General features: G+C 33.0%; 1 protein-coding gene across 1 annotated transcript in view; it reads left to right on the top strand.

Annotated features, from left to right (window-relative positions):
- Positions 1-22016, top strand: part of LOC122803808 (extracellular calcium-sensing receptor-like) — a 156676-nt gene that overhangs the window by 119003 nt on the left and 15657 nt on the right. The window contains exon 5 of the mRNA XM_044073494.1: positions 20420-20543. Within this exon, the coding sequence (XP_043929429.1) occupies positions 20420-20543 (124 nt within the window). The remainder of the gene's footprint in view (positions 1-20419; positions 20544-22016) is intronic.

Raw genomic sequence — 22016 nt, 5'->3', positions numbered from 1 at the left:
CAAGTAAAGTACGTGCTTAGTAAGAATAAATAACAGAATAAAAATTGTATTGTATCTTAACACGTAAAAGATATAGATTCTGGCAGTTTTGAAAGTCAAAAAATATTGTTGATGGAGAATAAGTAGATATTGCAAAGAACTAAAGCCTGCAGGGATCTGTAATCATCAATAAAGTGACAAGCAGTCAAGAAATTTGACAGCAAAGCATTCCTGACTTAACATCTACAAATGATTTAGATAAAATCATCAGGCATTGAGATATTTTACTTTATTTTATTTTATTGTTTATTTATTCTTTGTTGAACTGTGTTAGTCTCACTAGGCTAGTAGCCTCTTTTCAGGCGAGACTGAAGGTGCTTTTTATATTACTAGGAGACATTTGGCTAGGGTGTCAGGAAACTTCCCCTACTCATCATTGTTGCAAGTTGGACCCACTTTGCTTGAGCACTTCCTGCTTTCATTCCTGGTGCAGAGGTGACCCAGAGAAACAGGGAGATAGATGGAGAGAGGAGGAGATAATAGAGTGTGAGAAAAATGAAAAAAAGCCAATATGAAGACTGGAGAATGTATGCAGGACTCTGAGGAGTTGTTTTAAAGAAATCTGTTTGATGGAGATGAGTGAGCAAATGATGGATGTATAATTACAACCCTCCTAGCAGGATGATTTACTTAAAGAAATAGTGATGCAGAGTGAGCCAGGAAATGAAAGAGGCATTTCTTGGGGGTATGTTATGGAGAAAATACAAAAGGAAGATGCAGAGACAATCCAAAAGGATAGTGGTGAGATAGAAAAGAAAGCATATGCAGAGAAAGTAAAAGAAGGCAGGAGGAGAGTTGCAGAAAAGGTATACAAAAATGAAAAATGGAAGTACGTGGTAAGGATTAAAATAATGAAGACAAAGAAATGGACAAGTATGAAGTGTGTGACAATTTAATTGGGTGTAAAATCACATGAGGTAAGAGCATTTATTCCTATTAATATAGAGATATTTTGTGACATTCTATTTCAGAATCTTTTTCAATGGAAAATTTTCTTGGAGAATGGACTGTAACCCATGGAATATTTATATGATAATAGTATTTAATAGGGAAACAAGAAAATTCATGTACAGTTTCAAACAGAGGTGGAAAGAGAGACTTTGAAAGGACATTTGAAAATGCTATGGAAAGAAGTACTGGATATTGCAAAGGTTTATGACAAAGGGGGTTTATGGAGTGGCAAATGAGATTGTAATACTATGTTAAAAATAGAAAGAGAAAGGAATTATACATATATCAAGCATGATAAATGTGGAGAGGCATAGGGGTGTTGTAAAGTACTGGGGACAATCCAAAGCATATTTTTCATGGAAAAGAATTGCATTTGATAAGTAACTGTGATAAAAGAAAATGTTATATTTGTTGGTAAATGGGACATGATGCAAAAATGAATCGAAATGTGAAGATGATTGTAAATGAAAAAAAATTTGGACATTTATGGATGGATTGTAAAAATAAAAATAAGAGTAAGGAAAAAGAAAGAGAATAAAATGAACAAAGAGAATACATTTTAGAAGTAGTAGAAATAGAAGAAACAATAGATGAGAAAAAATAATGAGAGCATAGAAGAAGGCTCTGAAATAAGTGATAAAGAAAACATAAATTGGGAGATACTAAAAGAAAGAAAAATAATTATATTGGCAAAAGGCTAAAAGACAGAAAAAGAAAATATAAAGAGTCAAGTACAAAGGAAAAAAGAATAGATGGGGTTGGTATAATGGTTAAGGTGTTTGATTCACAAACTCAAGATACAGTATTTAATTCTCATCTTTGGAAGGGAAATTCACTAGGCTTAGAATGGCTTATTATGCCATCTAGTCTAGTAATTTTCTATGAACTTATGAAACCATGCATCTAAGGAAAAGAGAATATGAACATTTTAGAGTGCTTTCTGAAAAGTGAATAGTAAAAAGAATAGGGATTTTGGAGTCATAATTATGTTAGAAAACACAAGATTTTTTTACAAATGAAGAAAGATTACAAACAGAGAAACTATGAGTAGGAAAGATAATCTGGAATTTGGGAAATGATAGGTGTTCTGGAATAACCATAATCTCTAGAAATACAGTAAATATATTAACTTTAGCAAAAATGGGAGAATTACAGATTGTAGATTTAAACTGGAAAGAACAAGTATATAGAATTCTAACATTATATGCTCATGCTATTTTTAAAGAATGGAAAAGTTTATTCATCAGATTTTTAGATTATGTAATGATAAATATGAATATTATAATACAAGGAATTTATTTATTTGTGATTTAAGAGGCAAATTTAAAAAGAAAGGAAATTATTCATGAAAATGTTAGAAGTTATAAGATGTGGAAAGTTAAAATATTGGGACAAAAATTCATGGACTTACAAAGGTGTGTGTGTGTGTGTGTGTGTGTGTGTGTGTGTGTGTGTGTGTGTGTATATATATATATATATATATATATATATATATATATATATATATATATAGATAAAACTGAAATGGAACATTTTATAGTATCAGAAGTTTAGTTATAGGAGAAGGGGTAGCTGAAACATGATTTTCTGATAATATTGCAATATGGCTAGAGATAAAGGAAAACAAGGAATATATAAAATAGGCAAAAGAATAAATAGAACAAATGAGAAAGCATTGGATGAAGAAGGAAAGAGATTAGCAATGCAGTTATGGAAAGATTATATTGCTATCAGGATATTTTATAAATAATTGATATGAATGGTGAATGACATTTAAGGAAAAATATAAAAAATGTTTTTAAAGTGGCAGTATGATTTTTGAAAGCTAGAGAAATAAAAATATAAAAGAACATATAATGATGCATTGTAAGAGGTAGACCATAATGATAGGAAGTACTTTGACAAAGAAAGAAGAATTATATGAAGGAAATCAAGAAAAAAAATAAAATAATTGTTATATAAGCAAAATATAAGTAAAGTTTTTTACAAGGAAAAAAGTAGCAGTATCAGGTTTCTTAAGTAGATTTGTAAAAAAATATATGGTAGTGTAATGAAAAAAATGTAACAGAAGAAATAGAAAGAACTCAGAATAAAATTATGAATACTGTAATACAATATGTATAATAAATGTCTAAAGAAAAAAGAAGGTAGTATAAAACATGAAAAGTAAAAAAGTTAACAGAAAAAGAGAATAAAGAGTTGAAAAAGGAGATTTCTTTATATGAGCTAGATAAAATATTAGGACAAATAAATGCAGATATAGCTGCAGGACCAGATGGAGTAGGGTATGAAATGTATAAAAATTTAATGGATTGGCAAAAACATTTTACAGATTTTGAATGAATGGTTAAATGAAGGTTTTATGTAAAAATAATTATCTAGTGGATTACTTAAATTCATATGGAAGAAGTGAGGGAGAAGACAATTAAAAACTGGAGAAAGATACTACTGAATAACAATGATTATAAGATCTTTATGAAAATAACACAAAAGAGGTTTGACACTAAAATGTAAAATATTATGGAAGATATATTATATAAAATAAAAGGATTGTCAAGAAGTATTAATAATAGAAAATTGTAGATGATATTATGAATAGAAAATATGTGAAATCAGGATAAGAGATCTTGATAAGGCATTTGATACAATTAGACATGGAATCTTATGGGTAATAATGAAAAAATATAAGTGAGAAAGTTAGGAAATTATGTATATCAGCATATAGTAATAATAGTGCAAAATAGTTGTAAATGGCTCATTAAGAGGTGCACATGAAGAGTGGTGTAAGACAGAGAGGTGTATACTTTTCACATTAGTTATAAATGTGACAGTATGTTAGATAAATTACAAAATGAATTTGGCAGGGTATATAACACCTGAAGTGTTAAGAATTCCAGTTCTGTTAGCATGTGCAGTTGACATAACTGCAAAAAATAAAATTTGTATACATATATATATATATATATATATATATATATATATATATATATAGTTTCACTTCAGAATCCTGAAATATCACAATCTTGAACTTCATAATCCAGAACCCCAAATCCTGAAAACTCAAAATCCTGAATCACAAAATACTGAAAATATACAGGACACAAAGAATGACAACATTCCAGTACAAGGACACAGAGAAACACATACAAGACAAAGGATAGCACTTTTCATCAATTATGGGCAGGAGGGCAAGCCCCCCAACACCCCCCAATGTGGGGGTTGTGCTCCCCACACCCCCTGCTAATTCAATATATAAACTCCAAGATTGAACTCCACAGAAATAAATGGCAAACATACCATCACATGTGTTCATGACTGCCTGTTGTAACCTTAGTAACATTCTCTTTTAACTTGCTATACTACAACATAACACATGATAGTGTAGTGAAGTGCAACCTTGGAGTTGATATATTTAAGTAGCAGGGTGTATGGGGGGGCACAGCACCCCTGCGTATATTTGTTGGAATGTAATTTGGTTTGTGTTCTCTATAGTCAGTATATGTATCCTGTGTGTTTTCAATCTTTTGGGATTCAGGATTTTGAGTTTTCATGATTTAGAATTTTCAAGATTTTGGGCTTCCAGATTATAAAGTTTTCTGAAATTCAGGATTGTGATATTTCAGGATTCTGAAGTGAAACCATATATGTATGTGCATGTGTGTGTGTGTGTGTGTGTGTGTGTGTGTGTGTGTGTGTGTGTATATATATATATATATATATATATATATATATATATATATATATGTATACATATACATATTTCAATAAATGGAATTTCTCTGTTGGGTATAACTTTTGGGAATAAAGATGTAAGTAGAATTCAATTGGAAAAAAAACAATAGAAGAACTAAATCCTGCCTTTTCTGGAGAATATATACTGTAAATTATCACTCAGAAAAAAGCATATTTGATAAATGTAATACTGATGGGAAAAATAGCATACTTAGCAAGTGTATTTATGTTGTCAGCAGTATTTGAAGATTAATTATTGCAGATATTTTTTTTCATTTATATAGAGTTCTAGATTAAACTCAGTGAAAAGAGGAATTCTGTATGTAAATAAAGAGGAAAGAGGTTTAGGGTTATTTAACCCAGTGGTATATGCTGCTTCATTAACTTTGTATAAAGTGTTAAAGTGGATAGATGAAAAAGATGAGAGATTTGTAGTAAAATTATATAATTATAAGTATTACAAATTTGGGGGTATAGGGAAAAGGAAAAAAATCAGAAAAACAGTTTATAGATGAAGAAATGCAATGTTACTAATATGAAAAAAAATGAAAATTAGAAAAATAAAAAGCAAATGGTGCAATTAGAAAGTAGAATGCCAATATTTTTGTGGAAACTGGTAATAGATAAATTACCAGTAAAAAGAAATATGCCATGTAAAAAGAAAAGTGATCAAATATGTTTACATTGTCAAGAAGAAGAAGAAAATACTGAGCATGTGTTTTATTTTTCAATGTAAAAGAGTAAAAAGGTATGGGGGCAACTATGTAAAGAAGATTTTTCTTTGAAGATATAATAAACATGGATATAATTAAATAGGAATATTGTAAGAATAGAAGTAAAGCATATGTTAAAAGAATAGATAAAAAGTTACTTTATGTCATATTGGTTATATGGAATGAAAGAATAAATGTTTAATCATGAATGGATTTTAGCAAAATATCAACTAAAATCAGATAGTGTTATGGAAAAAAGGAGTGGGGTCTAATAGGCAAGAAAATTTAGTATGAGTGTAAGGAAAATCAAGGAAATGTATGAATATATTTTATTTCTATATATTTGTACATTTGTAAATATTTGTAAAATTGTAAATATTTTGTAAATAAGAGTTGTTTTTGTATATAAATAAATCTCCCTACTGTGGGATCTTTTACATCCACCTCAGCTTCCACCAAATCAAGCAGATGGGTTGTCAGTTTAACATTTCATCCAAAAAGACAGCACACTCAGGAATGCAGCACTCCCATTATGCTGTACTGCATATATGTCTTTATATATGAAAATTCAACATAAGCAAGCTGTGGTATTTTTAGTAGTGACATATGGATATGAAAGTTGGACTATGAAGAAACAGGAAAGTAATAAAATTAAGGATTTTGAAGAATAGAGAGGGTAAATAATGCTATGTATTACATCAACTGCACGAAAAACAAATCAGACACAAAATCTTTCTAGGGAACTAAAATGACAAGATTTTGATTTTCCTTAAACTGGTGGAGGATTGAAAGGCTTTTACCCCAATTCATGTCATTAATATATGGAAGGGTATTACGGAGAAGAGAAGAGAAGAGAAGAGAAGAGAAGAGAAGAGAAGAGAAGAGAAGAGAAGAGAAGAGGAAGGATAAAGGTAACTGTAAATAAAACCATTTCTGTTGTTATCAGTATTTCTGCAAAACTTTTCATAAAATAAATTACATGTTATACAGTAAAGCATTTTCAGATATTATATGTTATAAAGATGCTAAAATAAACAGATGTCTTTATTCTTTCTTAGTATTAAGAACTGTATGCATTACAATGCAAAAAGATAAAAAAAGGCTGGATAAAAGCATGTTTAAGTTAATAAGCTGTAATCTTGGCTTATTGAGTTGGGGGATGGGGTGTAAAATACACAGATCATAATATATGTACAGCTGATATCTTTTGTCTTACTTTTGCAGAGGTGAATATCTGGATTAAGACCCTTGGCTTAATCTAATAATAATTTTTAAGTGGAAACAAGTAAATAAAAGAACACTGAATGTAATAAAAAGTTTTCCTTTAGCAATAAATATTCACCACGACTTTAGAAGCCTATAGCTGACAGCTACATTTGTTCTTATATTTCTGTGGAGGCAAGCATATTATAAGGCATTAAAAACAGAGCACTGATTTCTTTGAGGGTAAAAATGAATGATTTCTGAAAGCATGCAAGTTGTTTTTCACATCTGGTAAGGGAATAAAGATAAAACAAGAACAGACAGCAAGTAGTGTAAGTAGGAGCACATGCATTAATTTGCATCTTAGCTTTGATAACCTTAACTTTAGGTCAGATAATGACTGTGTGTTCAGCTATTTATTTGGGACAATTTTCCTATCAGGACAGTTAAACTCGTTAATTGTTGTTGGGTGTTTTTAAGGGCTTTCTTTAAAACAAAAAGTCTTGTAAATGTGAAATAGGTTCAAATGGAGATGAAAAGAAGTGATTGTATAAAAGATCAACCTGCCAAATATTAGTGGGTGCACGTAACACAAAAATTGGAAATAGACATCTAAAAAGCTGTCATATATAATATGTCAGAATAATAACTTATTATCTTAATGATAACTCTTTCCATATTATCTTAGATTGTGAATTGTCTCACATGTACAGAGAAAAAGGAATGAATATTGAATTATATTAAGAAATGGAGACTGCAAATAGTATTGCTACATGAGACAAATTTGGAAAGAACTGAGCATTATAATTTGATAAATAAAGGATTTAGAATGGATATTTATCAGAGTGTCAGATACAAAAGAAAAGTACTTATACTAATTGCTAGATGAGGTCCAATATTGATGGAAGAGGGAAAAAAGGCAATAATGGTAAATTCATGGTAGCAAGGAGCTACTGGCAAGGGGAGAGGATTACATTGACATGTATTTATATTCCACATAAAACTATTATGGAGCTTAAAAATGTTGAGAGAAATAATCATCTTTCATTAGGGAATATTACTTATAGGTGGAGACTGTAATTTGATTTGCAACAGGAAGATATATCTGTGGGGCCTAGAGGGGAAATATAACATGAAAGAGTAGATTCCTGAAGAAATTTATGAAAATATTTGGCATAGAAAATGTGGATTCAATAGTATGAACTCAAGGGAGAATTATATATTATGCCCTAAGATGCAATAACTGGGCTACACTAGACAGAAATTATATTTCACAGGAACATGTGCATTTAACTGAGAGCTTTGACTCACATCCAATAACTATTTCAGATCACGTGCCACTAATAACTAAGATAAAAATGGCATGTAATGAAGTAAAACAGAGATGCTGGCACTTCCATACCTATCTGTTAAAAAGAGAAAAATTTAAGGCATGAGTAGTGGAAAGTATTCAGGAGTTATTAGGAAATATAGAAAGTTATTCAGAAGTTATAGCTAATGAGTAGGATAAAATGACAATACAGTTTAAAAATATGGTAGAAATAAAAGAAAAAGAGATATGGTTAAGAAGTAACAAGGATAATTTAGAGGAGCTGACAAAGGTTAACATATTGCAGAATAAGTGGAATCTCACAGAACAAGAAGAATAAAAACATCACACAGACAAACCAATTAGTAAAAACTACAAGAAAAACCTAGCCAAGCTAGAGATCTCACTGTGTGATACCTTAACCTTCCATAACAGAGGCCCATAGGATATATGCAAATGACCGCTTAAGGATATCAGGTGTTTCAGATATATGGCTTCTGAATGCCCATAAGGTTTTCATTTTTTTCCTTTTTAAGTCTTTCCAGATTTATTCAGGCCAATAAAGCCAAACACCACTAGTTGTGGACATGCATGTTTCAGTCTTCTTACAACCTTGTCAACACAGCATAAGTGGAATGTTTGGCTATACTTCAGAAACATAGGGTCTTTAAATCCAGCTGCTGTCCATAACCATTAAGGTGTCTGCAAAATATCTCAACTAGCATCCAAACCAAAGAGCAAAAAGCTCACACAAATTAATTAGTGAAAACTACATGTCATGTGCATATATCCCATGGGCCTCTATTACAGGAGGTTTAAGGTATCACACAGTGAAAACTGTAGCTTAGCTAGGTTTTTCTTATAGTTTTTACAGAATAAGAAGAGGTGCAATTGGGTAATATGCATGAGTTTAAAAACATTGCTGTCAAGCAACCTTTTTTTTTTTTTTTTACAATACCTCTGGAGCTCAAAAACCTTTAGCATAATGACATTAGATAACAGAAAGTAGAATGGGTTGTTGCCAAACTTAGGGAGCCTGTAACAAGAAAAATAACTGGAGATCCTGCAGAGGTATTAGAGATATTTTGGAAATGTTATGAAAATTTGTATAAACCAGAGAAATGTGGAAATAAAAAGCACAAATGGAAATATTTATGGAACACTTAAATATGCCAATTTTAGAGGTAGATGAGACTCAACAATTAACAGTTAAGATAGCAGGAAATGAGATAAAAATGGTGATGTAAAACCAATGTGTAGGAAAGTCTCCAGGAATAGAGGGTATTTCTGTGGAAGTTTGGAAGCTAGGAGGGAAGAAAGTGATAAAGATTTGGAACTTTTTGTTTAACAGAATTAAAAAAAAAAAGAGAGAGGAACCACCAACATCCTGGAGAAAATCAATGGTGGCTGTAATACCTAAAGACAGTGAAGACCCATCTGCTCCAGATTCATATAAGCCCATTTCAATTTTAAACCATAATTATACAATGTTTATGTATAAACAAATGGCTAAAAGAATGGCAAAGCCAGTAAAGCACTTAGCAAGTGCTGTCACATAGAAATGAAATAAGGAAAAAGTCAGGGACAATTTTTACATACTACCCTAATTTAAATAAATTACTTACAGACTGATGTCTGCAAGCTTCCAAGGACAGAGGAGGAAAGATATTCAGAGACCAAAGGAACATCCCTTCCTTTATACCTGATGGTCGCAATGCTTAGGTTATGTGTAACAATTATTACCCACCTCTGAAAACACTGTCATAGTTGTCATAGTAGCCCAAACAGGTTTATCTTTTTTTCTGATTTTAGAGAGTAACCACAGTGCTGCATGCACTGCAATTTTATTTTAGTTAAGTTTGTATATCTAAAATATGAGAGAAAAAAGTCAGTTCTATTGTATTATCAACACATTGAATTATGACTGTGTGGTGTATCCACATTTTAGTCATAAACAGTGAAAAAAAAGGTGTTAGTAAAAAATTATTGAGGAGCATAGTATTCCGTGTGTCCAAAATATGATTAATATCCAGTAAATGTCTTTTAAAGAGTATAGAGCCAAAATCATCATGAGAAAAACTACCCCTTTTCAATGAAATCCTAAGATATGTTGCATCAGGCAAATTTCAGGAAAACCTTCAAGCACCCTTACATTTACCCATTCTTTTGAAGATGTGGTATATAATTTGAGTCACTGTAGATGGTACCTCATCATACCAGCTGGAAATGTTTCTGAGTACCCAAGAAAAGATCACGTTGCTCTAAGAATAAAGATACATGTGTGTACCCATCTTCAGAATCTTAGATAAAGTGTAGTAATTGCAGAGATCTAAAGAAGCGTCTTCTCCCTATAATGATTCCCTTATTTATATACAAGCTACTAAAAACTGTATTTTCTGGTTTAGGGAGTTTTCCTTCCAGCATGATCTTTTTATAAGTGAAACAAGTGAAACATTAAGAGTACCAGCTGATAACAGTCCACACATAAATAAAGCACTATCAATTAAAATGTAATCAATATGATCAAATTAAGCAAATACTTTACTAATCTTAGAGTCTCTAACAGGGTAACTATGGAAAGATGTAAGAGTTTTGTAGTCATCTTCATTATCAAAATAACCAAGGCTAATGAAACAGTACTACAGAAAAGCATAATCATTCATAAACAAACAAATATTAGTAAAGAGCTACTTCTGACACAGATGTATAATGAGATTAATTACTGCTGGGTCTCACTTTAGAGTACATCTGGTTTATCAGTAGAAATTATGTATGTTCTCATTTCATACTGACTTACTTATTTCAAGGAATGCCTTTGTCATTAGTGGGATATCCCTAGACTTTATCTAATATTTGGGGCAGAGTGATTTTAGCACCCATTTTACAAGTCTCTTTCATCAACTAGTTAACTCTACTAAGATTGTGACCTAAGAAGAAAATTCAAAAGATGAGGATTATTACTTACCTTAGTCAGTCAGGCAATCTCTACCTAATGAAATATCATACGTGATCATATAAAAACCTTCCTTACTGAAGAGGATGACTGAAATATACCTATCTTCTCATCAAGAAGGAAGGTCAACAGAAAAAAAATTGTGAAGAAAATAAAATAATTTCATTTGACACAAAAGACTCATCCATGTCAAAGAAATGACAGTCTAATGCTGTATTTGCTTTGTGAGGCTAAGTTTATTATCCTTTATCACTTTAAAGTGTAGCTTTAATCATTGATGTTCAAGTAAGGTTACCTAAGGTTGATGGTTATACTGGTGAAGATAATGATGACTGCTGAGTAAAAATTTTAAAACATTTGCTTATTCTCTGGAATATCATAAAAGACTTGTACTTTGGTATTTTTTTTTTTATTTTAACAAGAGGGACACAACTTCAAATGTAACTAACTCAGAACATTTTTCAGTCCTTGTCCAGTCCATTGACAATATTGTCAATGTGATAACTTAGATTGTTTTTCTTCTTCAAACACCAGCCATAGCCTTTTAGTATCCTTTTCTAGTATGTTGCATTTTCCCCTGAAAAGGAAGTGTTTACAGGTAGTTTATCAGATGAATATTTTTTTATTTTAAGAATAGTTATTCTGGTACAAGTATTTCTGTGTCTTTGATTTCCCTGAATTGGATTTAGAAGTTTCTTCTCAAGTTCCATTTTATACATTTTTCTTTAACAAAAGGTTAAGTACCTTGCCCGGCCTTATTTTTGTGGCTTTGTTAAAATGGTGAAGTTTTCACAACTAACAGTGTTGCACATTGCCACAAAAACTGAAATAGATAGTAGTGAGCTAGACCAACTGACTTCAACACAACTTAGAGCTTTCATTCTTTTATTTTAGAACTTCTTCAGAAATGAAGACACTTTCCCATTGCACTATTTAAATGCACTCTAATAACAATTATGTGATATTAAATAACTAAACAAACCAATATAATCAAATATAAAAATCAAAATTAAAAATTAAAAACATTAAACTTATATTTATAATCACCATTAAATATATATATATATATTTTCATTAATATTTTTTTTTTTAATCAGTAACAAGCATTTAATGTTAATGGCCTGATTAAGGCCTGGTGTATGATCTGCCCCTACTTTAATTTGCCAGGCTGATTCATGACACTCTACCAAAGTTTTAAAATCTCCTGACAAAAAACTGACAATTTGTCCAAAACAAAAAAGAAAACTTTTTAAAGTCTGGACAAACCAGTACATGCGAAGCCAAAGCATTATTTGAATTGTTTTTCTTAACAGCTAGTGTGTGTTCATAAATTCTTCTTTTTAAAGTTCTTATAGTTTTTCCAACATGAAAACTATTGCAAGAGTCACAGTTCGCTGTGTGGACCACACATTTACTCTGACTGATATATCTTTCCTTGGCCCACACAACCCATTTCATATGCTTAAAATCAAAAGAAGAAGAATTACTGATAAATCTGCACTGTTTACAGTGTCCACAACTAAAAGTGCCTAATACAACAGAGTTTACTCCTTTGTTACTATAATTAGTTTTTCTTTCTTAAATATTCTTGATGTTGCACACGTTTTTTGAAAGTAAAAACAGGCCTGTCACCTACATCTTGAACCAATTCTAAATTACCAGACAGAATTTTCCAATTTTCCTTAATGATGTTTTTAATTAACCACGTCTCATTTGAGATAGGCAAAGGAAAAGCTTACACATGACCTGTTACATTCACCTTGTACATACTATATAAAATACACCTATCAAGACCACTTTGTTGAGTAATATTTAAAATAGGTTGTATTTTAGTCTCTCTAAGTCCCATAACTTCTTTTTCTATGTTGATTAACCATAGCTCATCATACCCCCTCTACATAAAAAGGTTCTGAGTTTCATCATCTCTCTGAAAAAAGTGTGTTGAACAGCAGTTAACTGGCTTAACCGAATGAGTTGTCCTTTGACTACTACTCTCTTTGTGTGTGCAGGATGTAGGCTGTCCCTGTGCAAATATTGGTTCACAAAAGTGGGTTTTCTATATATGTTACTAACAAAAGCCCCAGTGACCACATCATAAGTCAAAGAAATGTCCAAAAAATGAATAGTCTTCCCAAACCCACTGACAGAAAATCTCAAAAAATAAGTGGTTGTGTTCAAATCATATACAAAGGCTTGAAAAATCATCATAATAACCTTTCCATAATAAAAACAAATCATCAATGAAACGTTGTTATATCAAGATGCTATCAAATTCAGTGTGCTTGAAAAAATACTTCCCACATTGCCAATACCAAATTTGCAAACAATAGGGCTACCTTTGCCCCCATTGCAACTCCAGATGTTTGTTAGTACAATGTATTATTGAATTTAAAAAATATATTTACAAGCAAGAATTTCCATCAATGAACAAATAGTGTTAATCTTATTAGAGTCAGTGAAATGTATCAAACATTCACAAAGGTATTCAACACCCAATCTCTTGATTGACACAAGTATATAAAGATGCCACATCCAAAGTCGCAAAGAAAAAAGGAACATCGGGTCTATCAAGTTCATTTAATATTTCCAAAAGATGCCAAGAGTCCCAAATATAGGATTTAGATGCATGAACTGCATGGTTCAAGCTGTAATCCAACCATACCAAAATAGGTTCAGTCTTACTAAACCCTGCTGACACAATGGATCTGAATGGAGGTTGAGCTTTGTTTTTATGGACTTCATTGGAGATGATCAGGCCCATAAATGTGAAGCCCTTTCTTAGAAAATCAGAGCACATCGCTCCTCTTTTACCCTGCCTACCTCATCTAGTGCTGAGGCCGCTAATGAAATAGAAAACTAACTTTACTGCTAAACACTCTAAATTTGGCTGAATATATTTATACAGTATTGTATAGTTTTCTGCTGATATAGCATACAAACATTCCTTGCCTTGAATATCTTGGAAGAACACTGTTTCTAAACCTACCTCTGATGCATCCATATACAAGATAAATTCCTTTGAAAAATCAGGAGTCACTAGAATTAGTTTAGAACATATAGAACATAATATTCTATTAAGCTCATGAAATGACCTGTCTACCTAAAGGGACCACTGTATTTTTGATAGGAACTTTAGCTTTTATGTAATCTGTCAGAGGATAGATAGTAATCACAAGTGTTGGGCACAGATTTTCTGTTGTATCCATTTAATGCAAGAAGAGCCTTCACCTGTTTTTAGTGAAGGGTATATGCCATTTTTATGACTTTTAGTTTTGATAGTTGTGGTCTTACCAACCATCTTCTATAAGTTGTATCAAACACTTGGCTTCCATGCCCTCTTTACGTTTGTTATTATTTGGAATCAATGTAACACAACTTACTCTTTTGTTAAATACAACTTCCAGTACTCTGAATGAATGACTATGTCACCCAAATATGCAGTAGCATGCTTTGAGAGGATCTCTGTATTTTATGCATCAATCTCTGAAAGATAGTTGGTACTCCATGTAAGCCAGATGGGAGCACTATGTACAAAAAAGGCTAAAGGCTAAAACTGTCTTTCAGCTTTTCCCAGTTAGGGGTTGCCACAGCAGAACTCTGGTCTGCTAATGATTGGCAGTGAATTTTTACGGTGTTAAGTTGCCAGCCTGGCACCCAACCTTTATGGAAGGCACACCCACTCATGCACACACCTACCTGCATGTCTTTTAAAGTGAATTTGACTACGGGGAGCACATGCAGACTCTGCACAAAAGGCACGTTAGCCGAGAATTGAACTGGAGAGCCTCTTGCTGTGAGGCGACTATGCTAACTACTACACCACCGCGGCCCCTAGGAATTACAAAGGCTACTTTTCCTTAAAAACAGGAGAAAGTGGTTTCTACTAATGCCCCTTTATCAAGTTCAATGTTGTTAAGTATCTGCCCTTTCCTCATCTCTTGTGGACATGGACTAGCTATCAAAATTTGAAATGTTATTCAGTTTGCTAAAGTCATTACAGACTCTGATACTTTTGTCAGATTTAGTAACTATCACAATCAGGCTGATCTTTTCACACTGTGACTCCTCTATCACTCCTAGTTTGAGCATCTTTTAAACTTCTTTTCTTGATAACTATTTCTGTGTTTTTGGTAGAATTTAATGTGTCATTCTAACCTTCACTTCAGGTGGTGTCTTTATGTTATGTTCTGTCAATTTATTTATCCCCTGGCAGGCCTGAGAGCAAATCTTTGTTTCTTAATAAAACTCCTTTTGTCCTGCTTGTGTAATTCTGACAAGGTTTCCTGTAGTTGAACTTCAGAAGACACACTCTGATCTCTTCTATATGAACCTTAGCTTGCAAGCTCACCATGGAACTTTCTGCTTCTTTCCATGGCTTCAGTACAATAAAGTGATAGATTTGCTCTTTCTCTTTCCTGGTTGTCTAACCTTATAACTCACTGTATATATATTCATAAATTACAACAAATGGCCCTTGCTGCTTTGCCAGAAATTTGATCTCCATGAAAACAACCACATCAATACCTGATCTCCAAGTTTAACTTCTTTAAGCTGGGCAGTTTTATTATATGCTTGTTGAATTTCCTAGGCTTCCTGCATGAGCTCTTTTATTATTGGTATCACCAGCTTCAGTCTATTATACAAACTAACTCTGTCACACTTTTAAATGCTGTCTACTTGTCTTCCCAAGTTTCCTTAGTAAGATCAAGCAGTCCCTGGGATGCCTGCCATCAGTGCCATAACTTGCTCATATACTGCCTGGTGCCCAAGAAATTCTTTATGTTATTGCAATAAGAAGAAAAAAAAAGATTAATTTTATATGCAACCATAGCAAGTTCTTTAACAGACATCTCTCACACTCTTACATCCCCCTGAGCACTCCTTTAAAATTAAATGGCTAACTTTCTTAGATTATAATTTAAAGCTTCACGATCATAATCACTATGTCCCATGATCGTGCATTTTTAAGTGCAAACTAAAAAACAATATTCACCATTGGAAATGTAATGAATAAATGATAATTTCATGTACCTTTTCTCCATTATCTGGTTAATTCCCCAGTAACCAAACAAACGCATGCATACTGTAGAGTGTGGTGTGCACTATTGATGCATCCAGTATCCTCTGTTTTCTAAACACAAGAACATGAAACACACAGTAGCCTGAATTTTAAAGTTTTTAGCCTTTCGAAAACTTTTTGCTGGTTTCTCATTGGTACTATGCAGCTGTTTATGCTTGTTATATTGCACTAGTGTCTGATGTCATCTACAAAACAACCAGTCACAAGGTAAGGCACCTGTGCCACTGCAGATAGACCTGGCTTGGAATACTTGATGTGTTTGAACTCCTACTCAGTAAACCAAAACTGCTGAGCACTTTAATTTTTTTTGCTTCCATCTCATAAAAATCAGTGCTTTTGTGATACTTTACAAAGATTTTCTTCTATTTTTCTGCCCATGTTCCTATTATTAAAAGCATCAGCTTCCAGAGCATCTTATTACATTTGAGTCTGTTCTTCATTAAACAGGGTTTTCCTGCAAGTCCTTCAGTCTTGTAGTCACTAAATAATGCAGAGATTTGAGTTTCAGGCAATCTGTTCTTCAGAAAATGTCAGGTAATGCAGAATATAGCAAATTGGAAACGGTATAATGGCTGCCTCTGTCTGCAATTAAGGGCTTTGTATCCAATTATTTTTGTGGCGTTGTCACTTATTCTTAAGCTAAGAGGCTGAGAGATATGATTACAGGATATACTCTCCACTATGGCTGAATTTAGCTTATGTTTTGGTCTGTTCTTAGGAAATGATGTATGTTGGTGCATGTGTGTGGGTGTGTGTGTGGACTGTGTGGACTTGCCTCTTTAATTATGTGTAAGAGAGCGTGTGTGCATGTTAAATATATTTTTGATAATTGCTTGTGTGTTTTTGTTGTGGGGTTGCAGTGGGTTGCCATACATACCAATCAACTATTACTGATTTTCCTTAATATTTTTTACCATTTCCTCTGATAATTTGTGGTTTTATGGCAAAATGATGACTGCAGTCAACAAATAGTTGCATTCAAGTTTCAGATTTCATAGACTTTAGAAAATTCACACTAATGCATATAACTGCAGTATTTAAAATTTGTCCCTGATTTGGAGCTGCGTGTGTGTGACGATGTTTATATTTATATATGTGTGTGTGTGTGTGTGTGTGTGTGTGTGTGTGTGTGTGTGTGTGTGTGTGTGTGTGTGTGTGTGTGTGTGTGTGTGTGTGTATTTGTCTATTTGTTGGGAGATTACAGTGGGTTGACATGTATACCTCTCAACTGTTAATGATTTTCCTTTGTATTTTGACCTATTTTTTGTAATATTTTAGCACACAAAAATTAAATGGCCAGTATGTGAGATTATGTGACTTGTTTTGATTCAAAATTATAAATATGCTTGAGATTAATACTTTTATTATTAGATTGTCCCACAAGGAGTTTATGTGGTGTTTCATGGTATCAAATGAAAGCTTATATATTGTTGGGGTGCTTCTCAATACTACCTGGTGTCTAACTAATACCACTTTGCAGATATTTGTACTTGTTTAACAATAAAAATATTTATGCATATTTTCATATTTTATGTATCAAATGAAAGTTTACCTAATGCTGTAGCCATTATGACTAATACCTCATTAATGGCATGCATCCATGATATATACGTAGAAATGTTCTTAAGGGGCAGATGATAGACTGGCAAGATTTAATAATAATGAAGCTATGCTACAAGCCTTTGGAGATCTGAAATTAGATTTCCTGTGTAGGGGTTACACGGAGAAGAGATTGATAGTGCTCGCAATGAGGTCTTAAGTCACAGAAAGGATTTTGTTAGACTGTATTTTTCTGCAAACACTAACACTTGTATCCGTAACTCTAATATGTCTAATGGCATTAGCATGAATGTTGCATATTCTGCTGATGTGCATCTAGTGTGTAATAATATTAATAAGAACTGGTCCATTCTAATGACAGATAATATATATAAAATGCTTCTGGATAAAGCACCACACTTTTGCTTTAAGAACAGCCATTCCTTAAAAAGAAGACTTTGTTGCAAATCATATAATAAGGATGTATGTAGATCATAAAGGTTCAGAACTTACGCGTGTAGATTTTGCAGTATGTGTAGATATGCTAAATGTTATCTGGCTTTTATACATCCATCCATGAAGCCTGTGTATATTTCTAATTTTTAGGTGGATTATTTATTTAGCCATTTGCAAACTATGTGGAACTTTTTACATAGGTAAAACTAATGCACTTAGGGATCGTATTCGAGAACATGTCTATGATGTTAGGAAGGGAGAAAGAAGGAATCCTTTTTTAAACACATTCAGGTGACTAGTAGTGAGCGTACTTTTGTCTTTTTGGTTTTACAATTGTATGAAGTTAATTGTAGGGATGGTGATATAAAGACGTGCAGACTGGCTTGAACTTAAATGGATCTTAGAATTACAGGTGGAGAAGGGTTTATGTCTCAGTGAGACTGTCCCTTTAAAGCCAGTTTTGAAGTCACATGCTTTAATCCACTAATTTTTGTAACATTGCATTTAGATGGTTTTGTGTTTTGCTACAAGATATGGACTGATGAAGTACCTAAGTTTTGGCATGAAAGTGCTTACCCTGTGTTTCTTGTTTTTATCTGTGTAATAAATTAACTGATTTTATTGCCATGTTAGCTGTTTTTTCTACTTTTTACTAATTTGTATCAGATTACTTTGGCCCATATCATTTAAACACCACCAAATATGGTTTTAGCTTGATCTCCTTGTTTCACATCTTTATAGTAGGCACATTTCTGTGGAGGGTATCTAAAACATTAATTAGTGCTACCAACTGGTTCTGCAGCTGTACTATGCCAATCTCCTCTTTGGATTCCACTTGGGGGGGGGGTGTCAATAATTCCTCCATGACTGTGCATAAGAAAAGTACTTAAAGAAAGAGCAAAGAACAAAAGTCTTGTCAGTAAGTATACCTGAAGCACCATCTACACTTATTCACCATCTTTCTGGATTTCAAAGTGGTTGTCATTTCTTTAAACAGAAAGCAGTTATGGAAAGTAATGTAATAGAAGTACCATAACTCATCAATAATGCAGGTTAAAGCAGCTGTATATTGTGATAAGTGAGCTGAAGTTAAAATCTCAACAAAAGGATAACTAACAAGCTGGTTTCCTCTAAATAATGGCATACAACAAGGTTGCCTCCTTGCCCCATTGGTATTTCTGATATTTGCATATCGAATATTAGGTGAATTGTTTACAGGTAGCAAGGATGCTTCTAAAATCATGGGAGAAAACTATGCAGCTGTAGGATGCACTATAACTTTTTACTGCTGGCGTTAACTGATCAAACCCAAGTAGAACAATTTAAAATGGTAAAAACATATGCCTGAAGATAAGTTTGCTATCATCATTATTAATGCTAAAGTTAGGATTTACAGTTAACAAAGGGAAAAGTTGAAATTCTAGTTAATTAATAAAAATTAAATATATATATATATATATATATATATATATATATATATATATATATATCCATTACATGTGCTTAGGATTAAATCATGGAAGGTTGAAAAGTCAAAAGAGAGAGAAACATCAATGATAAAACAAAAAAGAAAATCACAAAACACTAAATGGCTTATAGGAGTGAATCACAAAACAGTGGATACATCTTTCCCACTAAAAAATGCTTGGTATCAGTAAACCACAGCTACATATCCAAGAACAAGTATTGTATTGGTAGTGCTGCTGTTAGGGAACAGTTTTTTAATAACGTAATGTGTACGGTTACTGTTAGGGTAGTGGTAGGGCTAGGGTTATGGTTAGGATTAGAACACATCATTAACGTGGGCAGGGAGGCTTCATCACAGACCAACTGTGCTCTATTTGTTAGTATGTGTTTATAGCTATGACATTTTTTTATCCATGTTGCCTGGCAGTTTAATCATCTCATGTACTACCTCTAGATTTTTAGGTTACATTATAGAGGCCACTGCAAAATAAGGATATGCTTATGATTTCACAGCACTGAAGAACATTAGTGAAAAAATTCATATGTATATTAGAAAGGATATTGGGATGCCTGAAGGATGTTGTGCACAAGCAGTATAACACAGAGCAGGGATCATTCATTTCACATGAAATGGGGTCTTCTGTGCTGCTTGTGAATTGTGAGCATGGTTTTAGCTACATCAGTATAGGAACAAGTGCTCTACCCTGTTTTTCTTCCAGTTCTTTCACTGTGAGATGCACATGTAAGTGACTGTTATTCAGCAAAACTTGTAGCATAAGAAAAAATGTATGTATGTACACACACACACACACACACACACACACACACACACACACACACACACACACGCACGCACGCACGCACACACACACACACACACACACATACAGACGCGCACGCACACATGTGTGTGTGTGTGTGTGTGTGCGTGTGTGTGTGTGTGTGTGTTGTATTTTAATTCATTTTTTTTCTTTTAGATCCCACAGTCATTATGCAGTGAAAGTTGTTCTCCTGGCTACAGGAAAGTGACTCAACCAGGCCAGCCAATCTGCTGCTTCAACTGTATCATGTGCTCTCAGGGAGAAATTTCCAATCAAACTGGTAAGAAAATATTTTACATGAAACCTATATATTTTGTAACACTCAATATAGTAGTGTTTTCCATGAATCCTATACTTTTTTGCCATTTTATAATGTTACTCTTGTTTAGGAGCTGTAACAAGGAAAAATGTGATTCTTCTGGTTACTAAATCACATTAGTTGAATTTGATAAATGTGACATGACCATGGAAAGTCATAATTTATAAATGAATCAGTCCATTAACTCTGTAGAAATGCCATCAGACTTTAGCCCTTATGTTAATGACCTTCTCCAATTATAACAAAGATATTAGTCTGCATTTGGTATATGAAGAATGTCTACCTAGGTGGGAGGATATATAGTGATTTAGATGTCCATGTCTATTTTAGTTTGCATTTATGGAAGAATGTGCATGAAGTATTTATGGAATGCCTGTTAAACTGATTCAGTGGGGCTGAAAGAAACTTACAGAGTACTAGAATTTAATGGATACTGCTATTTGTAGTACTGTAAACTACTGGTATGTCTGACCAAATTAAATCTTCTGGCTCATGTCTGGCTGAATTACAAATCCTAGTATTCAAAATAAGTTCATAGTTTTTGATAACTTCCTAGTTTTATCATTTAGATCTCTTGTGCATTGTTACTGACTGTAGATCCATTTATTCTTTTTAAATATTTTGCAAAATGCATCAGCTTTGAACATACAGATTAAAGAACTGTGTTTAAGGAAGTTTGAATGCTTTGAAATCTAGGCATTTATGTACAATTTTGCATTTCATTAATGGCTATAGAATGATTTAGAAAATAGAACCCTTGGAAATATAATCTAGAGTGCATCTCATCTCAGTAACATTCAGAGCACTCCTCTGATCCTAGAAACGTTTGTTCCTTGATTCGCTGTTTGAATTGTTTATATAAGTTAGAAGTGATAGGTATACTATATAAAGCAGTCAGGTCATTTCCCATTCATTTATGGTTTATTCCATCATAGTGCACTTTTGTGAAGTCCATATGGTCAAGACTAACAGACCAAATGAGAAATCCATAAATGTTTCTTGTTTCTGTGGCCAAATACTCTCACACCCTATTCAGGATGCTTCACGTTCTATGTTCCCAAATACTATAAACTAATTTATTCTTCAGGTCCTAAACAAATGGGCTTCAAATGGGTATATACTGACATAAAAAATTAATACTGGTAAATTTTCTGCACTGGGTTCTAGTCAGTGATCTTTGTATAGATAGATTTTTTCCTACCACAATTAATGGGTCTATATCAGAACATCGAAGTTTTAAAACTTCGAATGTTCTAATATCGACCCATTTTGGGCGAACGCTAAAAATAGCAAAGCTGCAGAACACGGAATTCTTTCCTAGGGAAAGAATTAAGTTGGCCGGTTCTGTGGCTTCGCTATTTTCAGTGCTGTGGTGGAAATTTATGGGTCAGGTTCAGGTAAGTGTGCGATTGTGTGGTTGTTAGGATTAGGGCG

The sequence above is a fragment of the Protopterus annectens genome, chromosome 6.part0 (assembly GCF_019279795.1).
Source record: "Protopterus annectens isolate FY-2018-M chromosome 6.part0, PAN1.0, whole genome shotgun sequence".
NCBI lineage: Eukaryota > Metazoa > Chordata > Ceratodontiformes > Protopteridae > Protopterus > Protopterus annectens.
The sequence above is the reverse complement of the archived record's forward strand: the minus strand, read 5'-3'. Positions and strand labels throughout refer to the sequence as shown.